Source organism: Entelurus aequoreus, linkage group LG22 (assembly GCF_033978785.1).
Source record: "Entelurus aequoreus isolate RoL-2023_Sb linkage group LG22, RoL_Eaeq_v1.1, whole genome shotgun sequence".
Classification (NCBI taxonomy): domain Eukaryota; kingdom Metazoa; phylum Chordata; class Actinopteri; order Syngnathiformes; family Syngnathidae; genus Entelurus; species Entelurus aequoreus.
This window is the reverse complement of record NC_084752.1, coordinates 36,716,022-36,733,331: the sequence shown is the minus strand read 5'-3', so window position 1 is coordinate 36,733,331 and position 17,310 is coordinate 36,716,022. Positions and strand designations below refer to the sequence as shown.

At 42.6% G+C, this 17,310-nt stretch overlaps 1 protein-coding gene across 2 annotated transcripts in view; it reads left to right on the top strand.

Moving 5' to 3' along the window:
* The window catches only part of ttbk1a (tau tubulin kinase 1a), a 59,545-nt gene that overhangs the window by 9,920 nt on the left and 32,315 nt on the right, over positions 1–17,310 (top strand). For both annotated transcript variants that reach the window (XM_062033087.1, XM_062033088.1), the window contains exons 2-6: positions 3,351–3,509; positions 7,349–7,496; positions 8,754–8,827; positions 8,887–9,027; positions 16,348–16,452. In XM_062033087.1, the coding sequence (XP_061889071.1) occupies positions 3,402–3,509; positions 7,349–7,496; positions 8,754–8,827; positions 8,887–9,027; positions 16,348–16,452 (576 nt within the window). In that variant the 5' untranslated portion in view covers positions 3,351–3,401. The remainder of the gene's footprint in view (positions 1–3,350; positions 3,510–7,348; positions 7,497–8,753; positions 8,828–8,886; positions 9,028–16,347; positions 16,453–17,310) is intronic.

Genomic DNA, 17,310 nt, shown 5'->3' with positions numbered 1-17,310 from the left:
CGAACCTCGGATTCAGGAGGAACAGTGTGGTTTTCGTCGTGGTCGTGGAACTGTGGACCAGCTTTATACTCTCGGCAGGGTCCTTGAGGGTGCATGGGAGTTTGCCCAACCTGTCTACATGTGCTTTGTGGACTTGGAGAAGGGATTCGACCGTGTCCCTCGGGAAGTCCTGTGGGGAGTGCTCAGAGAGTATGGGGTATCGGACTGTCTGATTGTGGCGATCCGCTCCCTGTACGATCAGTGTCAGATCTTGGTCCGCATTGCCGGCAGTAAGTCGGACACGTTTCCAATGAGGGTTGGACTCAGCCAAGGCTGCCCTTTGTCACCAATTCTGTTCCTCTTCTCCTTCTTCTTCTTCTTATTCTCCTTCTTCTTTTTCTTCCCCTTCTCTTTCTTCTCTTTCTTCTCCTTCTTCTGCTTCTCCTTCTCCTTCTTCGTTTTCTTCTTCTTCTTCTCCTTCTCCTTCTTCTTCTTCTTTTTCTTCTTCTCCTTCTTCTCCTTCTTCTGCTTCTCCTTCTTTTTCTTCTTCTTCTTCTTCTTCTGCTTCTCCTTCTTCTTCTTCTTCTTCTTCTCCTTCTCCTTCTCCTGCTTCTTCTTCTGCTTGTTTTTCTTCGTCTTTTGCTTCTTCTGCTTCTTCTTCTTCTTCTTCTTCTCCTTCTCCTTCTTCTTCTCCTTCTGCTTCTTCTTCTGCTTCTGCTTCTTCTTCTTCTTCTTTTTCTTTTTCTTCTTCTTTTTCTTCTATTTCTTTTTCTTCTTATTATTTTTCTTCTTCTTCTTTTTCTTCTTCTTTTTCTTCTTTTTATTTTTCTTCTTCTTCTTCTTCTTCTTCTTCTTCTTCTTCTTCTTCTTCTAATTTTTCTTCTTATTTTCCTCCTTCTTCTTTGGCGCGCTCTACCTTCCACATTTTTCATCCGATTCAAAGCGTTCCAACATCAAACTGTTCAGCCAAGGGGGGGGCTTTCCCTTGACAAATTCCAAAAATTCCCAGATTTCCCAAAATTCCAGGTTTTCCGGGACATTTTTCCTACTCAAAATGAATTGGCCATTTTTCAAACTTCCACCATTTCCACATTTTTCAACCTATTCAAACCATTCCACCTACAACACATTCCACCATCCTGGAAATTTGACCCTTTTTTCTGGCGACTACTCCTCCCGCATTCTTCAATCATTCCACCGTCAAAACATTCCTCTTAATCAGGACAAAAACACGAAGAAAAATTCCCGGTTTTCACAAATTTTCAGGAATTCCGTAATACTATTTCTCAATTCAACATGTTACTACTTCAACATTTCTTGACCGATTTGAAAAATTCCAACACCAACCATTCAGAACATAAATTTTTTTTTTTTAGCATTTTCCAAAAAATTCCCTCTTTTCCCGAAATTCACAAATTTCCATGAAATTCCCATTGAAAAGAATGGGACATTTTTCAAAGTTCCACAATTCCCACATTTTGTATCCGATTCAAACCGTTCCAACTTCAAAATATTAGCCTGTTCAGGAATTTTGTGCTCCCTTTCAGCAATTATAAAAAAATAAATCCTGGATTTCCTAGAATTACCAGTTTTTACGGACATTTCCCCCATTCAAAATGAATGATCAATTTTTCAAACTTCCACAATTCCCACATTTTTCAACCGATTCACACCATTCCACCTTCAACACAAACTACCATTCTCCACGTTCAACAAATTTCCATGAATTCCTGGGTTCTTTCTAACCTTATTTCCAACCTTTTTCAGGGCGATGACTCCTTTCACATTTTTCAAACATTCCACTGTCAAAACATTCCTCTTAGTCAGGACACAAAAACCAAGTTGGTTTAGGAACTTGAAAAATTCCCGGTTTTCCCTAAATTCCGTATTTTTCCATTAAAAAACGTTACTACTTCAACATTTCTTGACTGATTAAAAAAATTCCAACACCAACCAATTCAGCTCATTCAGGACATTCATGCTCCTAATCATATTTAAAAAAATCCCGCTTTTCCCCAAATTCCCAAATTTCCAGGACGTTCCCATTGAAATGAATGGGACATTTTTCCAAGTTGCACAATTCCCACGTTTTTCAAGCTACTCAAATCATTCCAACATCAACACATTCCACTCATCCTGGACATTCTAACTAACACTTTCCCAAGTTCCAAAACCAAATTCCGGTTTTCCTGGAAATTCTAACTCGTCAACATTCAAACCATTCCATCATTGCAACTATTCATACTACATTCTGTCAGCATTTGACTTCAACTTCAACATTGGAGCGTTCACACGCACTTCCTTCAGTATTTGCCTCTTCTAGTAGCATCTTTGCATTTATTGAGGCGTGTTGCAGGAATGTAGCAGCACAGTGCATGTCAATCAAATTCTCGTAAGTATGTTTACAACTATGTGTAGATGTCCTCAGAAAAAGTAAGGTGACAACAATTTGGCAGCAAACATGGCGCCGTTCCTCGAGTTGGCCGCACTCTCTTCATTAGAGCGCCCCCTGTAGAAGGTGTGGTGTGTGACAAGGCTTGGTGTTGAAGATGAGAACGAAAGGAAGAAAGATGGCGGCTGTTTGTGTGCGACTGCTCCAGCATGATGTCATGGTGATGATGTCATGAGGTGTGGGCGGGGCTAACTGCCGTCTGTTTTGGATCGTAGGCTGTCTGAGGATTTGTTGTAAGGCGTCAGAAGGATGGTGAGCTGGGAATGACGTCAGCAGGACCGATGCTAAGCGCTTCTGGCACGGCACACCCCCACCCACCCCCCCACCCCCCTACCCCCCCCCCCCCCACACCCTCCACCCCCCATAGGTCAAAGGGTGATGTGTCACGACTAAGAGTTCCTGTGCATCACGGCATCCTTTTTGTATTGAAAGAGGAAACTCTGTGGTCCCGCCCCTCTGCGATGATTGGTCGATGGGGCCGCCGATCCAGAGAAGCCCCTCCTCTCTCCATCAGAGTGGCTCTGATTGGACGCTGTGCACGCGCGTGACACTGCATGGACATCAGCATGCTCTGCTCCTGCGGGGGCGCTCGCAGCGTTTAGAGGAAGTGTGTAGCGCCCCCATCAGGATCATGGAAGTACGGACTCAAAGCCGGCTCATATAGGCTCCTCCCCCTTCTTCACATGTGATGGATATTTGCTGCCAATACCATTGCACCCCCCACCCCCCAGCCCGTAACCTACTGAATGGCTTGTGATGGCGGCGTTCTGTTACAACGCCTCAACGCTCAGGTTGGAGCGTGCCCACACCCCCACCCACCCACCCACCCACCCACCACCGCTACACACACACACACTCACTCTGCTCACTGTTGTACTGACTATGACTGTGTGTGTCCCCCCCCCATCCACCTCCGCAGATAAATGGCTCATTCAAGCTGGGAGCTGCTCGCGTTCTGTCTGGCTGGCAGATGCAGTGCCTAGGCCCCGCCCACCAGGACAACGCCAACATGAACGGGACGACTGAGCAGGCCGACATCCTGCCGCCTAACTGCATGGTCAAAGACCGCTGGAAAGTGGTGAGTCACACACACACACAGACACACACACACATACACGCATATATATTCTTGTATTTGTTACCTTCTTGGGACCTGAGAAAAATATCTCCCTCTTTAGGACCACCCTTTCTAGATATATAAAGAAGTGTATTTACAACATTAATAATACATACATACTTTGCAAATATAAAAAAGCTTGTTGTGAAAAATGACTTGGAATTTCACGAGAAAAACGTATAATTTTGGCAGTATTATAATAAAAGTCATAATTTTACTCAATGCAAGTCAAAATTTTACAAGAAAAAACATTATGATAAAAGTTGGAATTTTACTCAATAACAGTCGCAGTTTTACAAGACAAGCTTAACATTTTAACAATTTTATTAAAAGGAGTCATCATTCTACTCGACAAAAGTCACAATTTTATAAGAAAACCTTAAAATTGAGGCAATATTATAATAATAATCTGAATTTCACTTGGCAAAATGATGACAAAAGTCATAATTTTCCTCGAAAAATTTTGCTATTTTACAAGAACGACAAAAAAAATGGCAATATTGTGATAAAAGTAATAATTTTATAAGACAAATGTCACCACTTTGCATTAAAAAAGTAATCATTTGACATAAACTCCTCTCTGAGCTGCCACCTTACCGTGGTAGAGGAGTTTGCGTGTCCCAATGATCCTAGGAGCTATGTTGTCCAGGGGCTTTATGCCCCCTGGTAGGGTCTCCCAAGACAAACTGGTCCTAGGTGAGGGATCAGACAAAGAGCAGCTCAAAGACTTCTATGGAAATACAACAACCGAGACTCAGTTTTCCCTCGCCCGGACGCGGGTCACCGGGGCCCCCCTCTGGAGCCAGGCCCGGAGTTGGGGCACGATGGCGAGCGCCTGGTGGCCGAGCCTGTCCCCATGGGGCCCGGCCAGGCACAGCCCGAAGAGGCAACGTGGGTCCCCCCTCCAATGGGCTCACCACTCATGGGACGGGGCCATAGAGGTCGGGTGCGATGTGAGCTGGGCGGAAGCCGAAGGCACGGAACTTGGCGGTCCGATCCTCGGCTACAGAAGCTAGCTCTTGGGACGTGAAATGTCACCTCACTGCGGTAGAAGGAGCCTGAGCTAGTGCGCGAGGTGGAGAAGTTCCGGCTGGATATAGTCGGACTCACTTCGAAGCACAGCAAGGGCTCTGGAACCAGTTCTCTCGAGAGGGGCTGGACTCTCTTCCACACTGGCGTTGCCAGCAGTGAGAGGCGAAGAGCTGGGGTAGCAATTCTTGTTGCCCCTTGGCTCAAAGCCTGCATGTTGGAGTTCAACCCAGTGGACGAGAGGGTAGCTTCCCTCTGCCTTCGGGTGGGGGGACGGGTCCTGACTGTTGTTTGTGCTTACGCACCAAACAGCAGTTCAGAGTACCCATCCTTTTTGGATACACTCGAGGGAGTACTGGAAAGTGCTCCCCCGGGTGATTCCCTCGTTCTACTGGGGGACTTCAACGCTCATGTTGGCAATGACAGTGAAACCTGGAGAGGCGTGATTGGGAAGAATGGCCAAGTGGTGTTTTGTTATTGGACTTTTGTGCTCGTCACAGATTGTCCGTAACGAACACCATGTTCAAACATAAGGGTGTCCATATGTGCACTTGGCACCAGGACACCTTAGGCCGCAGTTCCATGATCGACTTTGTAGGTGTGTCATCGGATTTGCGGCCTCATGTTTTGGACACTCGGGTGAAGAGAGGGGCGCAGCTTTTTTACCGATCACCAACTGGTGGTGAGTTGGCTGCGATGGTGGGGGAGGATGCCGGACAGACCTGGCAGGCCCAAACGCATCGTGAGGGTCTGCTGGGAACGTCTGGCAGAGTCTCCTGTCAGAGAGAATTTCAATTCCCACCTCCGGAAGAACTTTGAACATGTCACGAGGGAGGTGCTGGACATTGAGTCCGAGTGAACCATGTTCCGTACCTCTATTGTCGAGGCGGCTGACTGGAGCTGTGGCCGCAAGGTAGTTGGTGCCTGTCGTGGCGGTAATCCTAGAATCCGTTGGTGGACACCAGCGGTGAAGGATGCCGTCAAGCTGAAGAAAGAGTCCTATTGGGTTCTTTTGGCTCATAGGACTCCGGAGGCAGTGGACAGGTACCGACAGGCCAAGCGATGAGCGGCTTCAGCGGTAGCGGAGGCAAAAACTTGGACATGGGAGGAGTTCGGGGAAGCCATGGAAAACGACTTCCGGACGGCTTCGAAGCGATTCTGGACCACCATCCGCCGCCTCAGGAAGGGGAAGCAGTGCACTGTCAACACCGTGTATGGTGAGGATGGTGTTCTGCTGACCTCGACTGCGGATGTTTTGGATCGGTGGAAGGAATACTTCGAAGATCTCTTTAATCCCACCAAGGCTCCGGGGGTGGATGAGACCCGCCCGGAGTTCCTTAAGGCTCTGGATGCTGTGGGGCGGTCTTGGTTGACAAGACTCTGCAACATCGCGTGGACATCGGGGGGGGGGGGGTACCTCTGGATTGGCAGACCGGGGTGGTGGTTCCTCTCTTTAAGAAGGGGAACCGGAGGATGTGTTCCAACTATCGTGGGATCACACTCCTCAGCCTTCCCGGTAAGGTTTTATTCAGGTGTACTGGAGAGGAGGCTACCCTGGATAGTCGAAACTCGGATTCAGGAGGAACAGTGTGGTTTTCATCGTGGTCGTGGAACCGTGGACCAGCTCTATGTGAAAAATCCCTCCTTTTTGGGACCACCCTCATGTTGATGGATGGCCCCTGTGCCGCACTTTGGGCAACCCAGCTGTAGAAGCTAACAGTTAATGGCCACCATAGTCTTAGTAGTGTAGTGTATGTGTTCATCCTATGGTCACATATGGGTTGTCTTACGTCAGCACCAGAAGTGGTCAAATCAGCTGTTCTCCTGGCGGGGATGAATAGGGAAGTCCTTCTTTAGCTTGTGTTATCATATATTGCTGCCTTTGCACCTGTCAATCTTTACTTCTGTATGCACATTAAACCAACAAAAAATCTTGACTTTGGAGCAATGTTCACGGACTCTAGTATTTGGCTCTCTATTACATGCAATACAAGAACACACACACGCACACATAGAGAGAGAGACACACACACGCATGCACACACTTACACACACCGACACACGTATCCATACACACACAAATATGCATACACACGTACACTCACACTCACTTTAGACTTAGACTTAGACAAATCTTAATGATCCACAAGGGAAATTGTTCCACTCAGTAGCTCAGTTACAAAGGATGGAAAGTGTAAGGATGGAAAGGACAATGCACACATACATACACATACGCATGCACACACATACGCATACACACACTCACACACACAGTTAGAGACACACCCATACACACTCACACACACACACACACACACACACACACAGATAGAGACATACACACACACACACACACACACACACACACACACACACACACACACACACACACACACACACACACACACACACACACACACAGATAGAGACATACACGCACACACGCACACACACACACACACACACACACACATACAGACAGACATACTGACAAACACACAGATAGACACACACGCATACACTCACAAACACACACGCATACACTCACACACACACACGCATACACACACACACACAGATAGAGACATAAACACACACGCATACACACACATACGCATACACACACTCACACACACACACAACCACATACACACACAGATAGAGACATATACACACACACACACGCACACACACACACACACACAGTCCTAGTGTGTGTCCTACTCCTGTGTCCTGTGTCCTAGTCCTGTGTCCTGTCTCCTGTGTCCTAGCTGAAGAAGATCGGCGGCGGCGGCTTCGGCGAAATCTACGAGGCTTTGGACCTGCTGACTCGGGAGAACGTGGCGCTGAAGGTGGAGTCGGCCCAGCAGCCCAAACAGGTTCTGAAGATGGAGGTGGCCGTGCTGAAGAAGCTGCAGGGTGAGTGCTTGTGTTGTTGTGGTGCTACACCCGCTAGCGACTGTGTTGTTGTGGCGCTACACCCGCTGACGCTCTGCTAGCGACTGTGTTGTTGTGGCGCTACACCTGCTGACGCTCTGCTAGCGACTGTGTTGTTGGGGCGCTACACCCGCTGACTCTCTGTTGTTGTGGCGCTACACCCGCTGACTCTCTGTTGTCGTGGCGTTACACCCGCTGACTCTGTTGTTGTGGCGCTACACCCGCTGACTCTCTGTTGTTGTGGCGCTACACCAGCTGACTCTGTTGTTGTGGCGCTACACCCGCTGACTCTCTGTTGTTGTGGCGCTACACCCGCTGACTCTGTTGTTGTGGCGCTACACCCGCTGACTCTCTGTTGTTGTGGCGCTACACCAGCTGACTCTCTGTTGTTGTGGCGCTACACCCCTGACTCTCTGTTGTTGTGGCGCTACACCCGCTGACTCTCTGTTGTTGTGGCGCTACACCAGCTGACCCTCTGTTGTTGTGGCGCTACACCCGCTGACGCTCTGCTAGAGACTGTGTCGTTGTGGCGCTACACCCGCTGACGCTCTGCTAGCGACTGTGTTGTTGTGGCGCTACACCCGCTGACGCTCTGCTAGCGACTGTGTTGTTGTGGCGCTACACCTGCTGACGCTCTGCTAGCGACTGTGTTGTTGGGGCGCTACACCTGCTGACGCTCTGCTAGCGACTGTGTTGTTGTGGCGCTACACCTGCTGACGCTCTGCTAGCGACTGTGTTGTTGTGGCGCTACACCCGCTGACGCTCTGCTAGCGACTGTGTTGTTGTGGCGCTACACCTGCTGACGCTCTGCTAGCGACTGTGTTGTTGTGGCACTACCCCAGCTGACTCTCTGTTGTTGTGGCGCTACACCCGCTGACTCTCTGTTGTTGTGGCGCTACACCCGCTGACTTTCTGTTGTCGCGGCGCTACACCAGCTGACTCTCTGTTTTTGTGGCGCTACACCTGCTGACTCTCTGTTGTTGTGGCGCTACACCCGCTGACTCTCTGTTGTTGTGGCGCTACACCCGCTGACTCTCTGTTGTTGTGGCGCTACACCCGCTGAATTTCTGTTGTCGCGGCGCTACACCAGCTGACTCTCTGTTTTTGTGGCGCTACACCCGCTGACTCTCTGTTGTTGTGGCGCTACACCAGCTGACTCTCTGTTGTTGTGGCGCTACACCCGCTGACTCTCTGTTGTTGTGGCGCTACACCCGCTGACTCTCTGTTGTTGTGGCGCAGGTAAGAACCACGTGTGCAAGTTCATCGGCTGCGGCAGAAACGACAAATTCAACTACGTGGTCATGCAGCTTCAGGTGAGAGCTCTCATCACCTCCCACGTCACGCCCCCTGACTTCCACCCTCACGCTCTCAGGGGCGCAACCTGGCAGACCTGAGGCGCAGTCAGCCCCGTGGAACCTTCACCATGAGCACCACCCTCAGACTGGGCAAGCAGATCCTGGAGTCCATCGAAGCCATCCACTCTGTGGGCTTCCTGCACCGCGACATCAAACCTGTGAGCATTCATGTCTTCATTCTCACCTCTCATGTCTTCATTCATGTCTTCATTCTCACCTCTCATGTCTTCATTCATGTCTTCATTCTCACCTGTCATGTCTTCATTCATGTCTTCATTCTCACCTCTCATGTCTTCATTCATGTCTTCATTCTCACCTCTCATGTCTTCATTCATGTCTTCATTCTCACCTGTCATGTCTTCATTCTCACCTGTCATGTCTTCATTCATGTCTTCATTCTCACATGTCATGTCTTCATTCATGTCTTCATTCTCACATGTCATGTCTTCTTTCTCACCTGACATGTCTTCATTCATGTCTTCATTCTCACCCGTCATGTCTTCATTCATGTCTTCATTCTCACATGTCATGTCTTCTTTCTCACCTGTCATGCCTTCATTCTCACCTGTCATGTCTTCATTCTCACCTGTTATGGCTTCATTCATGTCTTCATTCTCACCTGTCATGTCTTCATTCTCACCTGTCATGTCTTCATTCATGTCTTCATTCTCACCTTTCATGTCTTCTTTCTCACCTGTCATGTCTTCATTCTCACCTGTCATGTCTTCTTTCTCACCTGTCATGTCTTCATTCATGTCTTCATTCTCACCTGTCATGTCTTCATTCTCACCTGTCATGTCTTCATTCATGTCTTCTTTCTCACCTGTCATGTCTTCATTCTCACCTGTCATGTCTTCATTCTCACCTGTCATGCCTTCATTCTCACCTGTCATGTCTTAATTCATGTCTTCATTCATGTCTTCATTCTCACCTGTCATTCTTCTTTCTCACCTGTCATGTCTTCATTCATGTCTTCATTCATGTCTTCATTCTCACCTGTCATGTCTTCATTCATGTCTTCATTCTCACCTGTCATGTCTTCTTTCTCACCTGTCATGTCTTCATTCATGTCTTCATTCATGTCTTCTTTCTCACCTGTCATGTCTTCATTCTCACCTGTCATGTCTTCATTCATGTCTTCATTCTCACCTGTCATGTCTTCTTTCTCACCTGTCATGCCTTCATTCATGTCTTCATTCTCACCTGTCATGTCTTCTTTCTCACCTGTCATGCCTTCATTCTCACCTGTCATGTCTTCATTCATGTCTTCATTCTCACCTGTCATGTCTTCTTTCACGTCTTCATTCATGTCTTCATTCTCACCTGTCATGCCTTCATTCTCACCTGTCATGTCTTCATTCATGTCTTCATTCTCACCTGTCATGTCTTCATTCTCACCTGTCATGTCTTCATTCATGTCTTCATTCTCACCTGTCATGTCTTCATTCATGTCTTCATTCATGTCTTCATTCTCACCTGTCATGCCTTCATTCTCACCTGTCATGTCTTCATTCATGTCTTCATTCTCACCTGTCATGTCTTCATTCTCACCTGTCATGTCTTCATTCATATCTTCATTCTCACCTGTCATGTCTTCTTTCTCACCTGTCATGTCTTCATTCATGTCTTCATTCTCACCTGTCATGTCTTCATTCTCACCTGTCATGTCTTCATTCATGTCTTCATTCTCACCTGTCATGTTTTCATTCTCACCTGTCATGTCTTCATTCTCACCTCTCATGTCTTCATTCATATCTTCATTCTCACCTGTCATGTCTTCATTCATATCTTCATTGATGTCTTCATTCTCACCTGTCATGTCTTCATTCTCACCTGTCATGTCTTCTTTCTCACCTGTCATGTCTTCATTCATGTCTTCATTCATGTCTTCATTCTCACCTGTCATGTCTTCATTCTCACCTGTCATGTCTTCATTCATGTCTTCATTCTCACCTGTCATGTCTTCATTCTCACCTGTCATGTCTTCATTTTCACCTGTCATGTCTTCTTTCTCACCTGTCATGTCTTCATTCTCACCTGTCATGTCTTCATTCTCACCTGTCATGTCTTCATTCATGTCTTCATTCTCACATGTCATGTCTTCTTTCTCACCTGTCATGTCTTCATTCTCACCTGTCATGTCTTCTTTCTCACCTGTCATGTCTTCATTCTCACCTGTCATGTCTTCATTCTCACCTGTCATGTCTTCATTCATGTCTTCTTTCTCACCTGTCATGTCTTCTTTCATGTCTTCATTCTCCCCATGTCTTCATTTTAATGTTTCTTGTGTTCATTTTAATGTGTCATGTGTTCGCTTTAATGTGTCATGTGTTCATTGTAATGTGTCATGTGTTCGCTTTAATGTGTCATGTGTTCATTTTAATGTGTCATGTGTTCATTTTAATGTGTCATGTGTTCGCTTTAATGTGTCATGTGTTCGTTCTGTGTCATGTCTTCATTTTAATGTGACATGTGTTCATTTTAATGTGTCATGTGTTCATTGTAATGTGTCATGTGTTCATTTTAATGTGTCATGTGTTCATTCTAATGTGTCATGTGTTCGTTTTAATTAGGGATGTCCGATAATGGCTTTTTTGCCGATATCCGATATTCCGATATTGTCCAACTCTTAATTACCGATACCGATATCAACCGATAACACATTATTATGCCTAATTTGGACAACCAGGTATGGTGAAGATAAGGTACTTTTAAAAATTTTTTTTTAAAATAAAATAAGATAAATAAATTAAAAACATTTTCTTGAATAAAAAGAAAGTAAAACAATATGAAAACAGTTACATAGAAACTAGTAATGAATGAAAATGAGTAAAATGAAGTGTTAAAGGCCTACTGAAATGATTTTTTTAAATTTAAACGGGAATAGCAGATCCATTCTATGTGTCATATTTGATCATTTCGCGATATTGCCATATTTTTGCTGAAAGGATTTAGTAGAGAAAATCGACGATAAAGTTCGCAACTTTTGCTCGCTGATAAAAAAAAGCCTTGCCTGTACCGGAAGTAGTGTGACGTCACAGGAGCTAGTATTCCTCACAATTCCCCGTTGTTTACAATGGAGCGAGAGAGATTCGGACCGAGAAAGTGACGATTACCCCATTAATTTGAGCGAGGATGAAAGATTCGTGGATGAGGAACGTTACAGTGAAGGACTAGAGAGGCAGTGATGGACGTATCTTTTTTCGCTCTGACCGTAACTTAGGTACAAGCTGGCTCATTGGATTCCACACTCTCTCCTTTTTCTATTGTGGATCACAGATTTGTATTTTAAACCACCTCGGATACTATATCCTCTTGAAAATGAGAGTCGAGCACGCGAAATGGACATTTAAAGTGACTTTTATCTCCAAGACAATACATCGGTGACACACTTAGCTACTGAGCTAACGTGATAGCATAGTTCTCAAATGAAGATGGAAACAAAATAAATAAACCCCTGACTGGAAGGATAGACAGAAGATCAACAATACTATTAAACCATGGACATGTAACTACACGGTTACAAATTCTCAGCCTGGTAAGGCTTAACTATGCTGTTGCTAACGACGCTAAGGCCAATTTAGCAACTTAGCAACCGGACCTCACAGAACTATGATAAAACATTAGCGCTCCACCTACGCCAGCCAGCCCTCATCTTCCCATCAACAGCCGTGCTCACCTGCGTTCCAGCGATCAACGGCGCGACGAAGGACTTCATCCGTGGGTTTGGCGGCAAGCATCGGCTAGGCGTAGTAAGTAGTCCTTGTTGTGTTGCTGTAAGTATTGTACTTAGCCGGTAATACACCGATCGATCCCACCTACAACGTTCTTCTTTGCAGCCTCCATTGTTCATTAAACAAATTGCAAAAGATTCACCAACACAGATGTCCAGAATACTGTGGAATTTATATAAAATACAAAAAAAAAACAAAAAACGATACAGATAAAAAAAAAACGATACAGATAATTTCCGATATTACATTTTAAAGCATTTATCGGCATCTCTAGTTTTAATGTGTCATTTCTCCGTTTTAATTTGTCATGTGTTCATTTTATTGTGTCATATGTTCATTTTAATGTGTCATGTGTTCGTTTTAATGTGACATGTGTTTGTTTTAATGTGTCATGTGTTCATTTTAATGTGTCATGTGTTCGTTCTGTGTCATGTGTTCATTTTAATATGTGATGTGTTCATTCTAATGTGTCATGTGTTCATTTTAATGTGTCTTGTCTTCATTCTGACCTGTCATGTGTTCCTTCTAATGTGTCACGTGTTCATTCTAATGTGTCATGTGTTCATTCTGACCTGTCGTGTTCATTCTAATGTGTCACCTGTTCATTCTAATGGGTCATGTTTTCATTTTAATGTGACATGTGTTCATTGTAATGTGTCATGTGTTCGGTTTAATGTGTCATGTGTTCATTCTAATGTGTCATGTGTTCATTCTAATGTGTTAATGTGACATGTGTTCATTCTAATGTGTCATGTGTTCATTTGAATGTGTCATGTGTTTGTTTTAATGTGTCATGTGTTCATTTTAATGTGTCATGTGTTCGTTTTAATGTGTCATGTGTTCATTTTAAAGTGTCGTGTTAATTTTAAAGTGTCGTGTTCATTGTAATGTGTCATGTGTTCATCTTAATGTGTCATGTGTTCATTCTGACCTGTCATGTCTTCATTTTGACCTGTCATGTGTTCATTCTAATGTGTCACATGTTCATTCTAATGTGTCATCTGTTCATTTTAATGTGTATTGTGTTAATTGTAATGTTGCATGTGTTCATTTTAAAGTGTCATGCGTTCATTTTAAAGTGTCATGTGTTCATTTTAAAGTGACGTGCTCATTGTAAAGTGTCATGTGTTCATTTTAATGTGTCATGTGTTCATTGTAAAGTGTCATGTGTTCATTTTAAATGGTCATGTATTCATTTTAATTTGTCATGTGTTCATTTTAATGTGTCATGTGTTCATTTTAAAGTGTCGTGTTCATTTTAAAGCGTCGTGTTCAATGTAATGTTTCATGTGTTCATTTTAAAGTGTCATGCGTCCATTTTAAAGTGTCATGTGTTCATTTTAAAGTGTCGTGCTCAATGTAATGTGTCATGTGTTCATTGAAATGTGTCATGTGTTCATTTTAAAGTGTCATGTGCTCATTTTAATTTGTCATGTGTTCATTTTAATGTGTCATGTGCTCATTTTAATTTGTCATGTGTTCATTTGAATGTGTCATGTGTTCATTTTAAAGTATCATGTGTTCATTTCAATGTGTCATGTGTTCATTTAAATCTGTCATGTGTTCATTGCAAAGTGTCATGTGTTCATTTTAATGTGTCATGTGGTTATTTTAAAATGTCATGTGTTCATTTGAATGTGTCATGTGTTCATTTTATAGTGTCATGTGTTCATTTTAATGTGTCATGTGTTCATTTTAAAGTGTCGTGTTCATTTTAAAGCGTTGTGTTCAATGTAATGTTTCATGTGTTCATTTTAAAGTGTCATGCGTTCATTTTAAAGTGTCATGTGTTCATTTTAAAGTGTCGTGCTCAATGTAATGTGTCATGTGTTCATTGAAATGTGTCATGTGTTAATTTTTATGTGTCATGTGTTCATTGTAAAGTGTCATATGTTCATTTTAAAGTGTCATGTGCTCATTTTAATTTGTCATGTGTTCATTTTAATGTGTCATGTGCTCATTTTAATTTGTCATGTGTTCATTTTGAAGTATCATGTGTTCATTTCAATGTGTCATGTGTTCATTTAAATCTGTCATGTGTTCATTGCAAAGTGTCATGTGTTCATTTTAATGTGTCATGTGTTCATTGTAATGTTTCATGTGTTCATTTTAAAGTGTCATGTGGTTATTTTAAAATGTCATGTGTTCATTTGAATGTGTCATGTGTTCATTTTATGGTGTCATGTGTTCATTTTAAAGTGTTGTGTTCTTTTTAATGTGTCATGTGTTCATTTTAGAGTGTCGTGTTCTTTTTAAGGTGTCATGTGTTCATTTTAGAGTGTCGTGTTCTTTTTAACGTGTCATGTGTTCATTTTAGAGTGCCATTTGTTCATTTTAAAGTGTCATGTGTTCATTGTAAAGTGTCATGTGTTTATGTTAAAGTGTCATGTGTTCTTTTTAAAGTGTCATGCGTCATTTTAATGTCTCATGTGTTCATTTTAATGTTTAATGTGTTCATTTGAGTGTCAAGTGTTCATTTTAATGTGTCACGTGTTCATTTTAGTGTCAAGTGTTCATTTCAATGTGTCATGTGTTCGTTTTAATGTGTCATGTGTTCATTTTAATGTGTTAATTGTAAAGTGTCATGTGTTCATTGTAAAGTGTCATGTGTTCATGTTAAAGTGTCATGTGTTCTTTTTAAAGTGTCATGTGTTCATTTTAATGTCATGTGTTCATTTTAATGTGTTCATTGTGAACTGTCATGTGTTCATTGTAAAGTGTCATGTGTTCATGTTAAAGTGTCATGTGTTCTTTTTAAAGTGTCCTGTGTCATTTTAATGTCTCATGTGTTCATTTTAATGTTTAATGTGTTCATTTTAGTGTCAAGTGTTCATTTTAATGTGTCATGTGTTCATTTTAGTGTCAAGTGTTCATTTCAATGTGTCATGTGTTCGTTTTAATGTGTCATGTGTTCATTTTAATGTGTTAATTGTAAAGTGTCATGTGTTCATTGTAAAGTGTCATGTGTTCATGTTAAAGTGTCATGTGTTCTTTTTAAAGTGTCATGTGTTCATTTTAATGTCATGTGTTCATTTTCATGTGTTCATTGTGAACTGTCATGTGTTCATTGTAAAGTGTCATGTGTTCATGTTAAAGTGTCATGTGTTCTTTTTAAAGTGTCATGTGTTCATTTTAATGTCATGTGTTCATTTTAATGTGTTCATTGTGAACTGTCATGTGTTCATTGTAAAGTGTCATGTGTTCATGTTAAAGTGTCATGTGTTCTTTTTAAAGTGTCATGTGTTCATTTTAGTGTCTCATGTGTTCATGTTTATGTTTAATGTGTTCATTTTAGTGTCAAGTGTTCATTTTATTGTGACGTGTGTTCATTTTAAAGTGTCATGTGTTCATTTTAATGTGTCATGTGTTCATTGTAAAGTGTCATGTGTTCATGTTAAAGTGTCATGTGTTCATTTTAATGTGTTCATTGTAAAGTGTCATGTGTTCATGTTAAAGTGTCATGTGTTTATTTTTAAAGTGTCATGTGTTCATTTTAATGTGTCATGTGTTCATTGTAAAGTGTCATGTGTTCATGTTAAAGTGTCATGTGTTCATTTTAATGTGTTCATTGTAAAGTGTCATGTGTTCATGTTAAAGTGTCATGTGTTTATTTTAAAGTGTCATGTGTTCATTTTAATGTGTCATGTGTTCATTGTAAAGTGTCATGTGTCAATTGTAAAGTGTCACATGTTCATGTTAAAGTGTCATGTGTTCATGTTCAAGTATTCATGTTTATTCCTGCAGTCCAACTTTGCAATGGGCAGACTGCCCTCCACATACAGGAAGTGCTACATGCTGGACTTCGGTCTGGCCCGACAGTACACCAACACCACGGGCGAGGTCCGGCCGGTAAGAACTTTCATTTAGCATCTTCTTAGGCCTGTTCATTAGCATGTTCATTAGCATTTCACTGCTTTTAGTTAGCGTGTTCATTAGCATGTTCATTAGCATTTCACTGCTTTTAGTTAGCGTGTTCATTAGCATGTTCATTAGCATTTCACTGCTTTTAGTTTGCGTGTTCATTAGCATGTTCATTAGCATTTCACTTCTTTTAGTTAGCGTGTTCATTAGCATGTTGATTAGCATTTCACTGCTTTTAGTTAGCGTGTTCATTAGCATGTTCATTAGCATTTCACTGCTTTTAGTTAGCGTGTTCATTAGCATTTCACTGCTTTTAGTTAGCATGTTCATTAGCATGTTCATTAGCATTTCACTGCTTTTAGTTAGCGTGTTCATTAGCATGTTGATTAGCATTTCACTGCTTTTAGTTAGCGTGTTCCTTAGCATGTAAATTAGCATTTCACTGCTTTTAGTTAGCGTGTTCATTAGCATGTTGATTAGCATTTCACTGCTTTTAGTTAGCGTGTTCATTAGCATGTAGATTAGCATTTCACTGCTTTTAGTTAGCCTGTTCATTAGCATGTTCATTAGCATTTCACTGCTTTTAGTTAGCGTGTTCATTAGCATGTTGATTAGCATTTCACTGTTTTTAGTTAGCCTGTTTATTAGCATTTCACTGCTTTTAGTTAGCGTGTTCATTAGCATGTTCATTAGCATTTCACTGCTTTTAGTTAGCGTGTTCTTTAGCATGTAAATTAGCATTTCAGTAGCGCCATGCTAACATGATGTGTGTGTTGTATGTTGAAGACATTCTTTTTGTTTCCATCACATTTACTTGTAGTCATGATTATGATTTGTTTCATTTTT